At 39.9% G+C, this 12,363-nt stretch overlaps 1 protein-coding gene across 4 annotated transcripts in view; it reads left to right on the plus strand.

Moving 5' to 3' along the window:
- The window catches only part of dhx38 (DEAH (Asp-Glu-Ala-His) box polypeptide 38), a 29,232-nt gene extending 19,288 nt beyond the window's left edge, over positions 1–9,944 (plus strand). For 2 of the 4 annotated variants that reach the window (XM_074617749.1, XM_074617758.1), the window contains exons 26-27: positions 257–378; positions 9,818–9,944. In XM_074617749.1, coding sequence (XP_074473850.1) covers positions 257–378; positions 9,818–9,911 — 216 coding nt within the window. In that variant the 3' untranslated portion in view covers positions 9,912–9,944. Of the gene's footprint in view, positions 1–256; positions 379–4,240; positions 5,405–9,817 lie in introns of those variants that run through there. The other 2 variants (XM_074617766.1, XM_074617774.1) reach the window with 1 other exon arrangement.
- The last annotated feature ends 2,419 nt before the right edge of the window (positions 9,945–12,363 follow it).

Consider the following 12,363-nt stretch of genomic DNA (forward strand, 5'->3'; position numbering starts at 1 on the left):
TATATTGTCAAAAGAACATTTTCACTGTCTATCTTTGCTGTGAACCGCACGCGGCACGGCGAAATAAAAAGCAGGAGGTTCCGCGACGCACACACGCTGCTCACGTTCCCAGTATGTCCCGGCTATTAGAATGAAGAAATGGCTACTTGCAACCTCTTGTCACTGGTTGCATATGTCCACTGGTTTTGGCCAGTTCAACTAAAAAGTGGTATTTTTTCCTGTATACTTTTCTCATCCGTTTGTGTTGCTCTTCCAGGAGAACCGTCGCCGGGCCAAGGAGGAGCTCACCAACATGGAGGAGGAGATGTCCATGGCTGAGGAGCAGCTGCGAGCGCGTCGAGATGAGCAGGACAAGAAGAGCAACACTGGCACTGTTAAGTAAGTCGGCGACCATCTCTTTTCCTCTTGCCGCCTCATCACACACGGGTCCTCATCTAACAATAGTTCCCCATGGCCCTCATTTTCCATACACAGTCAAGATAGAAACATTTAATTTACCTACTTCTCTGCCAATCCATATCTTCACCCCTCCCTCCTTCTCCTCCTCCTCTCCCTCTCTCTCTACTCCACCTCTCTCACTCTTCATGATGAGCTTTTCTCACCTCTGGTCCCTCCAGACGAGACAAAAAGAAATAATATTGACTCCTGGCTGACCCCCATTACTGCAGCAATTTAAATTGTGCCATAGCGGAGCAGAGAAAGGAGGGGAACGTTCAATTTCAAATTAGACCAAAAAATTAATTTCACACCCATCCGTGAGCTTTACGGAGAGAAATAAGGTTATAAAGACAGATTTACAAAAAAAAAAAAAAACATTTGTTAATTAATCAGCCGGTTTATCTGTCTGAGTTTGCGTGACCACGTCTGTAACAGATCTGTTGAAAATAATCACACTGGAGGTATAGGATTAAGAATTAGATTTAAGCGGAGGAAGCTGGATGTGTGATAATGAATGTCGTCGGCTCTCCTGGGCTCCTTGGCTGCCTTTGTCCTCCGGCAGGCCTCACAAGTGTCTCCTCTATGAGTTCAGTGTGACCAAGATGAAATATTTCTTCGAGTACGCCTTTCATGTGCCAGCTGCTTATCACCTGTCTCCCTGCTCACCAGCACAGATCAGTGGTGTGAATTAGTAAATGGCCCAGTCTTGTTTTGTGTTTAAAAGTGGAAGTGTGAGTGTTTTTTGGAACCACATCAGTGGCAAGAGCTAGAAGTGTGGGCCCATTATGAAGCACTCAAAGGACAATACAACAAGTTTTAGCTTCCTATGTGCAATCATGTATACTTAGGGCTGGGTATCAAACCTCAAACCTGCTTTTTTTGGTACTGACTAAAACGTGTATGTAGGGCCTAACGTTGAAAGTTGTCAAGTAGAGAACTGCCAAACGTTCTTTGGTTCCAGCTTCTTAGTTGTGAGGATTTGCTACTTTTCTTTGTCATACATGACTGTTAATTGAATATCTTTTAGAGATGCACCGATCGATCGGACGGCGATCAGACCGGCCGGATGTCAGCTGATCAGGCATCACCGATGACTGGCCGATCAGTCTCTTGAATTAAATCTTTTTTGCTGGTCATATTTACACACGTGCCACCTGCTGTCACATTGTATTACTTCAGACGCTCCCTATCCACACTGAATCGGTTAAATATGCACTTCGGTTGTGTCATGTAAACAAACCTCGTACCCATCAGCTGTGTGCTCGAGATCAGATTGGAGACGTAACCACTTAAAAGATGGTGAGTAGGCTACTTACTATCTCCCTACTTTTGTACTTTTAAAACAGAAAACAACATTTTATATTGTGATATTTACTGGAAATGACATACAATATAGCCAACTCTAAGTAGGTTGTTAGTAGTGAGTTTCATCTCCCTGGTGATCTCCCTCCAGCCAGCTATGTAACGTCACAGCCGCCCACATAGACATCATGTCGTTAGTGCGGAAGTTTTGATGTAGATGACATTAGCTGTGTTGTTGTATAGATATGTTGTACCTGTTTTCTTCTGAAACGTGTTAGATTAAGTGGCAAATACTGCAATTTATTTTCAGTTGGATTTTATTTCTCCAGTATTTATGTCCAGTAGTTATTTAATAGTCAATGTTTCGTTATGAACGTAGAATTGAATTCCAATTTTCCAAGAAAGAACAGTTACAAAAATGTTTGTGTTTGCTGTCAATTAAAGTTCTTAGAAAAGAAAATTGTAATAAGCAAAAATCGGTATCAGAAATCATAATAGGCAAGAAAAATTGCTATCGGTTGCATCTCTAATATCCTTGTTGTTTTTGGACAGTTGGTTGTTTTCATGACATTTTAAGACGTCACTTTGGGATTTAGGAAAGTGTGATGGGCCTTATTCATTCACTATTTCCTAACATTTTATAGACCAAACAATTAGTTGATTAATCGAGAAAAAGAATCTGCAGATTAATTGATAAAGAAAAAAGTGTTCGTCAGATTTGTAGTATTCTTTGCTTATTCTGTGTTTAGACAGCTGTTTAACTTGAAAATGTTTTGTTTTCCTCAAAAGAAGAGGATATTAAAAGTATCAGACTCGAGTATCGAATAAGCAAAACCAAACAATTATACCCAGGCCTATGTGTGCTTCACATGTTTGACTGCAGGCTGTACAGGTTTAGATTTATGGATATATTTTTTTCTACAATTCCAGGAAAAGAATCCCAGGTTTCTGTTCATTTCTGAGTTGAACATCAACTAGAAGACTTCTAGAAGTAGCTTTGAGTTGTGTAATCCTTCATAGTGTCTGTAATGTTGCTTTTATCTTTGTCAAAGTTACAGTACTGTTGTGTGGTAATGCAGTTTAGGTACAGATTGTCTTTATGCTGCTGCTAAATGGCCATCTCTGTATGTCTGCAGACTTTCACACTGGTTGACTTTTATATATAAATCTCTCCATGGGCTGGTTCCTTTTTTTATCTGTGTACATACATGTGTAAAAACCAGAATCAATATAGTCTGCACTCTCACAGTATTCTACAGATGTTGGTCCCCAAGGTTACAACAGAACTCGGCAAACAAGCTTTTAAATACGCTGCTGCTCCTTCTTCCTGGAAAGATGTACAGAAGGACCTGAAATTGTTAGAGCTGGTTACTGTTGGGGATCTTAAGTCCATTTAAAAAGACAGAGGAAATGGCACTCTTGGTCAACGTGATTACTCTTAAATCTTTCACTGAAATTGTTCAAATTTGACCTATTGTTTGTGTCATAACTGGATATTGTGCTCATTCACTTGTAGTGTTGGACACTTTTGTCTGCTTTTATTATCTGTGTTTAATGTTGTAACAATGTTCATACTGCCCTCTTGGCCAGGTCACTCTTGAAAAAGAGATTTTAATCTCAATGAGACTGGCTAAAGGTGCTCAATGCGAAATTCAAAGCATTTCTATAACATATCATATCTATCTGTTGCCGCCGTATGAGCACATTGCAGAGTGGTGGCCATGAACTAGCCATTGGGGCACGCTCACATGCACTAAAAGGCACCTACGGCCCGGCCATGTAAACACACACACACACGTAGGGAGAGCGACTTCATTCTCTGTTCAGGTAGACATTACTTCTCTATATCTTTACATAGCTAATAGTTGTTTGCGGCAAGTTTTGAGATTGAGATTTTCTTGTTGTACAGAAATGAATGAAAGCTTGGGGATCCCTAGAACATTCTGTCTAAAACTCAGCAGCATGATTGTTGCATACAATATACTGTCTGCGTTTGTGTGCACTGCTGTTATAAAACTACTCGCAGTTTGTGTATTGAGGGAAGTGCAACAATTTCTCCTGAAGTGAACAGGGAGACAGAGAATGGGACACAGTGACAGAAGGGGGTTATGGCCTGATGGTTGTAATTGCTGCAGGTGTGTGTGAGTGTGTGTGAGAGAGAGGAAGGGAGAGAGATGAGGGAAGTGTGGGCAGTGTCAGGGTGTCACGCTGCTGTAATTAAAGATGATAGATTGTGCTGTCAGAGGCGTCAGGCGCGCTACGTCCCAACACTCTTCACAGAGACACCAGCTTGCCTTTTCACTCTCCTGCAGTCCTGCTGCTTTCATGTTCACATTCAGGCCAGTCTTCTCCTCACCTTCAGCCTTCTTTAACCACAGCTGCTCACCTAATGTGAGAGACATTTAGCATTGGACTAAGCAGAGCAATAAAGAATGAGGCTGAAAAGTATGTCACGGCGAATAAAACTTTTCTTCCCGCTGACTTTTTTTCTCTGATTCAGGGCTGTGAAAATCTGCACACCAGGAAGAAAAGACGAGGCCCCGATGACGCCCAGACGCACCCCCGCCCGCTTCGGACTGTAGAACCAACCCACCATCTCGACTCATTATCATCCAGACCTGGACCACACCAGCACAAGCAAACAAAGTGTAACTTCCAGCTGCCATTTGTCCCTCCCAGCACGGCCAGAATCAACTGCAGTTCATGTACCGACCACTAGAGTGAGAACTTGTATAAGGCACAAGACTCTAAGATGAGCCAGGTTCATCAAACATGCCTCCCTCCACCTCTATCAGCCAATAGCGATTTCCATGATAAAATTTTAAGGAATAAAGGACTGTTTTTTTTGTATATTTCGTATTTATATGTTGACATTACTGAAAAGTGTTTTTACAGATGTCTCTATACAGTAATGATTTTACCTGAGCTAGAAACATTTAATTTTCTATGTTCTGTTGCATTTTTTCTCCACCCTGAGTGTATTATCAGAAGACAACTGATAAATAGTGATCTAATTTCAATGTTGCTTGTCTTTGTGTCCTTGTATTTGCTAGTTCTTGTACTGTCGTGGCTTGAACAGCGTGTGTGCCACCTCTACAGGCTGAAGCACTATTCAAACTGTACTTGTGGCATGAGTGTCTTCAGACTCTCAGAGTTGTATTGTAATGCCCCCCAATATACACACAAACACACTCATGCAGGCTTAGGCAATTGTCCTTTTTTCTACGTTCTCTTAACCTTGTTCCCCGGATGTAATGTACCACAGCTTTGCTTCATAAAAGACATAATCACGCTGGATTAAACATATCAACTGTTTTATTTCCATGGTCCTTGTGTTCAAAATAGCACACCGGTTCCTTTGTGCTTTTCCTTTAAACAAATGTTTGCAAATGTCTTTTAAATGGGTAAAGCTGTTTGTTGATTGTCGCCCTCTTCTGCCCTCTCAGCTGATCAGAATATCGTGCAGCTTCAGATAGACTGGTCTGTCTGAAACAAAACAGTTTAGCGAGGGCCATGTTTGGATAGTGACAGTGGTTCTGTTTTGTCTTTTTTTTTTTTTTTTAACATGGATCTGAGACGGCAGAAGGACTGCTAATGGAATTTTTTTTTTTCTCTCGACATCTTTTGTAAATGAAAAAAAAATAAATGTTAGCTATTTTTTTAATCCAAGGTGATTTCATTTGATATTGTAGTCATTAATGTCACATTATGTGTCTTTGTGCACTGCAAGTGCCTAACATAATTATGTCATTTAGATGCACATTTCTAAGTTAGTTTTGCGGTGGCATGAGTGATAGCTCAATAAGTGAAACTGATGCAAATTAGTTAAGGCTATAAATTCTCTATATGTGACATGGGTCTCCCTATAAAAACAGTTCTCAGCTGGGCACATACAGTATGTGTACAATCCAATCATTTTCTACAACAAATAATTATTTTCATTATCAATTAATCTGCAGATTACTTCTGGATTAATAGTTTTTTTCCACATCATTTCAGAAACTAGTGAAATGGCCATTGTAATTTCTTAGATCCCAAAGGGACGTCTTCAAATTAGGGCTGCAACTAATGAGCCTTTTTAGTACTGATTAATCGTTTGTCAATCTTTAAAAAAGCCCAAGGTAACATCTTAAACTTGCTTGTTTTGTTTGCCCAAAAGCTCCAAATCCAAATCTTCACGATTAAGAAGCTGAAACCACAAAATGTTTGACATTTTTGCTTAAACAATGACTTAAATAATAATTGCCGATTAATTTTGATTCACTAATTCAGCTCTACTTCAAACTGATCTTTTTATTCAATAACTTAAACAATTAATGGATTATCAAAATAGTAACTAATTAATTTTCTGTTGATTGACCAATCAAAATTAATCTACTTCAAATTGCTATTTTTGTTCAACCAACAATCCAAATCCGAAGATATTATTTTACTATCATATGACAAAGAAAAGCAGCAAATCCTCACATTTAAGAAGCTGGGGCCATGTTTGGCATTTTTTTCTTGACTGAAACAATTAACTGATTAACTATTATAGTAATAATTAATTCCTTTTCTGTCAATCAGCTACGAAACGTGCACATCCACATTCGGATAGATGATGAAGATGTTCAACATTCATACTATCCAAACCTTCGTGCACGTGATGAACTTTTTCTTACAACTAACTTGAGGTCAGTGAGGTCATGGGTCTTTGTAGCACACATGTTTACATGTAAATATAAATATGGAACAACCCGAACACAGCAAAGTCCTGTGAGCTACATACAACTGGAATGGTCTTAATGAAATTCCCATGGAATGGTTGTTTTCATTGTCAGCTTCACAATTGCGAGCTGAGGCGAGTGAAACTGATCAGAGAGAAACAAAAAGCCCGGGTCTGTCCCTCCCTCACTCAGACGCTCGCACCCACAGATGTCACACATCTACATGAGTGATCCCTGGGCTTTGAAACCCCTCAGCTGTAAAGACGTTGATATGCGTTAGATGAAGAGCCAGGCTATATGTGGGTGGATCTTGTGTTTGGCTTTATTGAAGCTGTATGTAAATCTTCAGGTCACAAGACTGTTGAACAAAAGCCTGGATGGTGTTCCAGTGTCTTCATCACGGTTAGGTTGACATTTCTTGATGTCTCTTAGCTGAAACCGCTATAGCTGGCATCAATTTGGAGGGAAAAGACGGAAAAGACGCTGGCCTGCTAGTGATTTCTTCAAATGTAGTGCGCAACAACTAGCAGTGTTTTTTTCTCTTAGCTGAATCCCTCTGCGGCTCTCCTTTCTTGTTGGTCAATGATAGTCTGTCTCACTGTAACCCTCATGCAAATAAGCATGATTATGAGCGTTGCCTCGACCCCCTCAATTCTCTAAGTCATCCTGATTGAGTGTGGCAGGCGGAGGAGGGGATGGATATAATGGACTCCACCAACTTTAATGAGACAAATCTCAGCTATGGGCTGACATTTTGAAATAGTCCTTGTGAATGACAGTGTCAGCAGTCACCTTTACCAAAAGCTTTCCACGGATGGTCCCTGTAATGATGGAGGGAATTAAAATGGCCTCCAAGGCGGTGGAGATGGGAGCCGTGGGATTAGGGTGCAAAGCCACGCCTCTTAAATGGGCTCTTCTGCCACACCCCAAATAAAGCACAGCTCTCCTCCGACGCCTACGTATATCGTCACCCTGAGATTTGATGGAGGGATTAGGGTGAATGTTCGTTGTTGACCACTGTGAGATTTGTTGAGATGAGCTGTCCCTCACATTAAGTGCCCCGCCCTCGCCTTCCTCTCATATTCTTCCCCCCTTGTTGTGTGTCTGGTGGCAGACAGGGACAAGCTCTGCTGTCATTACAAACTTAATAAGAGCAGAAGTGAGATTGATGAGAAAAACAGAGGCATCAACTGCTCTTTTAATTAACTCTTGTCCCATAATGGTGCCAGGACGGAGGCACTGAGCAAAGAATGAGACATTTTCTTTCTCTTTCCACCCCTTTCTGTTTTGTTGCCTCGCTCACCCCCGATAATGAACAGCCTTCTGGGACCCAATTACATCCAAGGCTGCATTAGGAGCACAGCAGGCCCAGTGGAAACTTCAGCTGAGTTTCCCCTCATCTCCCCCCCACCTCTCCACTCCCTGTTACCCTGCTGGAGATGGCCTTCACTTGATTGAATTTTGAATGTTACACCCCGACACACACACACACACACACACACACACACACACACACACACACACACACACACACACAGACACACACGCTGTCTTCTGTAGTCCCTTACCTTCACCAGTTCTGAACCCACATGTGGTTTATGATGGAGGCAGGAGGCAATGTATGCTTGTTGTTGGCTGTCCTTCACTTGATAACTGCTTGCACTGATAGAGTGGCTTTGTATACAATGTGTAATGGCTGGCATGAATTGGTGCATCAAAGCCTGTTTGTGTGTTGTGTCCCTGCAGCATACCGCTTATTCTTGTGAGGAGTTGTGAAAGGAGATTAGAATCAGTTAATTGGGATGTTTTAAACTGAATAAACTGAATAAACTGAACTGAAAATCTATTCAAGTCAGTAAAGGAGATTATACTGAGTCAATCAACAATCTTTTTTTTTTTTTATTCAAAGGAAAACTCAATCATTAACATTTTAGGATGCTAAAAACATTTGTAATATAATTTTCTTGTAACAAGTAATATAATTTTCTTGTAACAGGAGAGACTTCATAGACCAGGTCCAAAGCACACTGGAACACCTGGATTTAAGGCTATCAACTTTATTAAAGACATGTGCGTTTTCATCAGTCAAACAGAAATGAGACTGACGTTCTCTTAAATAGCATCCCCAATAGGCTGCAAAAAATGGGGAAAGAACAATAAGCTGCATGTAAGCAGGGTAAACAATTATACATCATATAATAATAAAATGAGAGCAGTAAATATATAAATAGATATTTGTGACTTCATCAGTGACCACGTCCATATAGATGTATCAACATTTTTTAGTAAGAATAATAAATAACATGTATCACAACGATATAGGTAAATTCATCCAACATCCAAATATCATAAACATATAAATATCTTAAATACCACTCCCTAATGAGAAGCTCCAGCCTAAAATGGGCTACATTCAGATTATCAATTGATAAAAAAGTCACATATAACTTTCTTGTTAAAATGATAGAAAACGTACATTTCTTTTTGCTGTGAAAAATTCAGTTTGACAAGGACACATGCCACGACTTTAAATTACATATAATGCCAATAACAATCCACAACCAGCACAACCTAATAACCACTCTAAATAGCAGTGGTCATTTAAAACACTTGTTTTAATGTCTATAATCTTAGTGGCTCAATAAGGCTGTACGTTTGCTCAGTGGTGCTTTGAGGTAAATACTAATATCAGCATGCTACTGTAACATGCTCAAAATAAAAAGGCTAACATGCGGATGCTTAGCAGGCATAATGTTTACCATGTTCATCATCTTAGTTCTGCATGTTAGAATGGTAACATTTTAATGTGCAATAGACACAGAGTACATCTTATGCTGATGGGAAATGTATTAGTTTTGCAGGTATTTGGTCATAAACCAAAGTGTTGGACAAATTATGTCTAGGCATCACCAAAGTTATCACAATGCATCCTCTGAATGTTTGTACAAAATATAATGGTAATCAATTCTATCGTCGAGACAATTCAGTAAAACCCAACCTCATGGTGGCGCTAGTAGAGGAAAAGTCAGGGGATCACCAAAGTCAGTAGGATTCATCCTCTGGGAGCCATAAATGTCTGTAAGCCAAATTGCCATCTCTATAGTCACATCATTATCATGGCTAAAAAATCCCCCCAAAATGTCAACACTACAGGCATATCGGGCATCTTGGAAAAACTAATTATTATTATATTGGTCAACATTTTTTATGGTATGAGTATTCCCAGTTTACTAGAGCCTGGGAGGCCTTTGTGGGATATGTACAGTATGTGATGGCTGAATGTCTTTTAAGATGGGGACTGCCTGTAAATGCAATGCTTGGGGACATCCAAGGCATTAATAACAATTATTGGTGTTCTTTGGTTTCCTCAGACACCTTAAGTGTGGCGTATTGACTGCTATGCTGGAAAGAATGTTGCCTATTGATCCGGCCAAGGCAGAAACCGATGGTGTCCTCTTCCTGTAAGGCTGGAATTAATCCTTTCACGCTGCCGGTGAGTAAATAACTTAGCCTATACCTACTACGAGCCATCTCACCGCTTCTGAAAAGTCAAACGAAACAAGTGATGGGCACGACCAAATGCGCGAAAGAAAAAGAAAAAGGACAATAGCTGCTCCAATATTTATCATTTACATCTCCTGCAACAGAACAATGAATACTTTCAATATTGTTTGAATAAATTGGTGAGTTTTTACAACATTAACTGCCATTTTCATGAACTTTGTTTTTGGTTTGTATGAACTCAAATGGAATTTTTACAAAACAAAACAGTTTACTAATGTTAGTAAATGCAAGAAATTTAAGAGTGTTGCAGCATGCAGTAATGTTTTTACTGGTCCATTGTCTTATCCCTAACCAACACTTTGTGTATACTGTACTACCATGCTTGGTCTACCTCCCTGTGGACTGTACGGTTACTAACAGCTCATCCACTATTGCTTAGGGGTCTTATTTTGTTCTAGAAGAAAGACTTTATACTGTCAAACTCAGACATCCCATGTGATTGAAGGCCGATGGGCATGGAACTCTCAGAGCTGCCCTCAAAGCTGCAACAATGCCTGCTTTCACACAGCCAACTTGTGGTGGGTGGAGTGGAAGAACAAAGGCAGACTTGTTAGGGTGTAGATGCCTCTATTATTCTTTTATTTGGCTGCAATTTCTTGTCTATCTGCCCATATTCATTAAGATTTGGCTACACTGGCTTGTGGAGTCTGTGGCTCTAGGAGTAGTTACTGTATGCGACGCAAAACACATCAAGCGCTTTTCTTTTGTAAAAAATCAATGTACAGAAACGTAATCATAAAAAATAGATTACTAGCTCCTCGTGTATTCAACTTACATGTACTAAAATCTAATGAAATCAAAACACTGTGTGATTCAGGGCATATGAACAGAAAAACATCAGGGTACTAAATTAAATTAAATGAATCCTACAGCAGTTTCCACCTACATAGATAAAGTCTCTAATTATACAGAAACCTTTTCAATCACAACTGGTTCATGATTTGTTTTTAAGCTTTACTGTACACATTCTGAAAGTATAATTACAGTCACATCTGGCCATCTAAGCACTTATAACAAAAACACATCCGAATTAGACTCCAAACTCAACAAAGACACAAAATAACAAAACTGTACTCTACACTCAAGTACACACAAGTACAGTATGAGTGTATGGTACTGTGAAATCATTAATGAAAACTTGGCGAGGTTCAACAAATCCTCTTTTCATGTGTTTAAGTGCTTGTCATTAATAGATAAATGTCCGTCCCTGAGATTGGAAGGTCATGACGTCCAAATCTGCTCAGGTGCTCTCTCCTGGGCCTGCAGACAACTCTCCAACGCTGCACATGTGGCTGCTGGAGGAGGTCGGCAGCCTCGTCTGTTGGCTCTCTGCTTGACTAATCACAACTCCTCTCGCAGTCAGAGCACAGCTAAAGCACAAGAGACTTCATTTAGACAATACATGCAATAAATTGTATTAAGAATGCTAAAAACAAGGGGCATTACAATGCACTTAATCGTTATTTTTGTTATAAATTAACAAGATGATGCCTAGGGTTGTGTTTTGTTTGAATTCCCTGGAGGAAGCTTCCCAAAGTTTGACTACTGATGATGTCATCAGGCATCTAATAGAGAGGCGAAGTCCCTCCCCTTCCGATGTCCCCCATTGGACCTTATTTTGTAAAAAAAATATGAACGGTAGTCAACAGTGAGAGACAAATTTTTTTGATCCCGTTTGATTTGCACCATGAATCTAACATATGATGTTTGTCAATTTAAAACATAATTCTGCAAGTGAAGAAAGTCTCAGTTTGTCGTAGGTTTGTCGTAGTATCATTTAGTTTTGTGTGAATCCGCTCAGTGAACTACATCTCTCGTCTCGCACAATATACGTCACCAACACTAGCTAGCTAGCTAATTTAGATATGACCACGCACAAATGAAACGTTATCTAACCTGGTTCATCCAGCGACTCCTGGTCTTTTTATCAGCCGGGAAGAGAAAGAACGATCAGACTCATTGCTCGTGTGAGTTCATCCCAGTACGGAACACACAGGCATCGTAGCTTCAGAGAGAGAGACGTCACTTACGCGACTTTTGGGTGTAGTATATATATAGTATAGTCTTTCTAATTATGTATTTTCACAGTCTAATACTTCATCAGTTTTACAACAAACTGCGACTTTCTTGACTTGCAAAATTATCTTTTAAATTGACAAACATCATATTATTTGTGATTCCTGGCGCAATTCAAACAGGATTAAAAAAATATTTGTCTCTCGTCGTTGACTACCGTTCATATTTTTTCCGAAGTAAGGTCCTATGGTAGTCCACCAGAAGGGGCGGGACTTCGCCCCTCTATAAGAGATGCTATTGAGTTGCATTATGGAAAAAACAGGATCCACTGTTTTTG

Source organism: Sebastes fasciatus, chromosome 2, assembly GCF_043250625.1.
Source record: "Sebastes fasciatus isolate fSebFas1 chromosome 2, fSebFas1.pri, whole genome shotgun sequence".
Taxonomy (NCBI): domain Eukaryota; kingdom Metazoa; phylum Chordata; class Actinopteri; order Perciformes; family Sebastidae; genus Sebastes; species Sebastes fasciatus.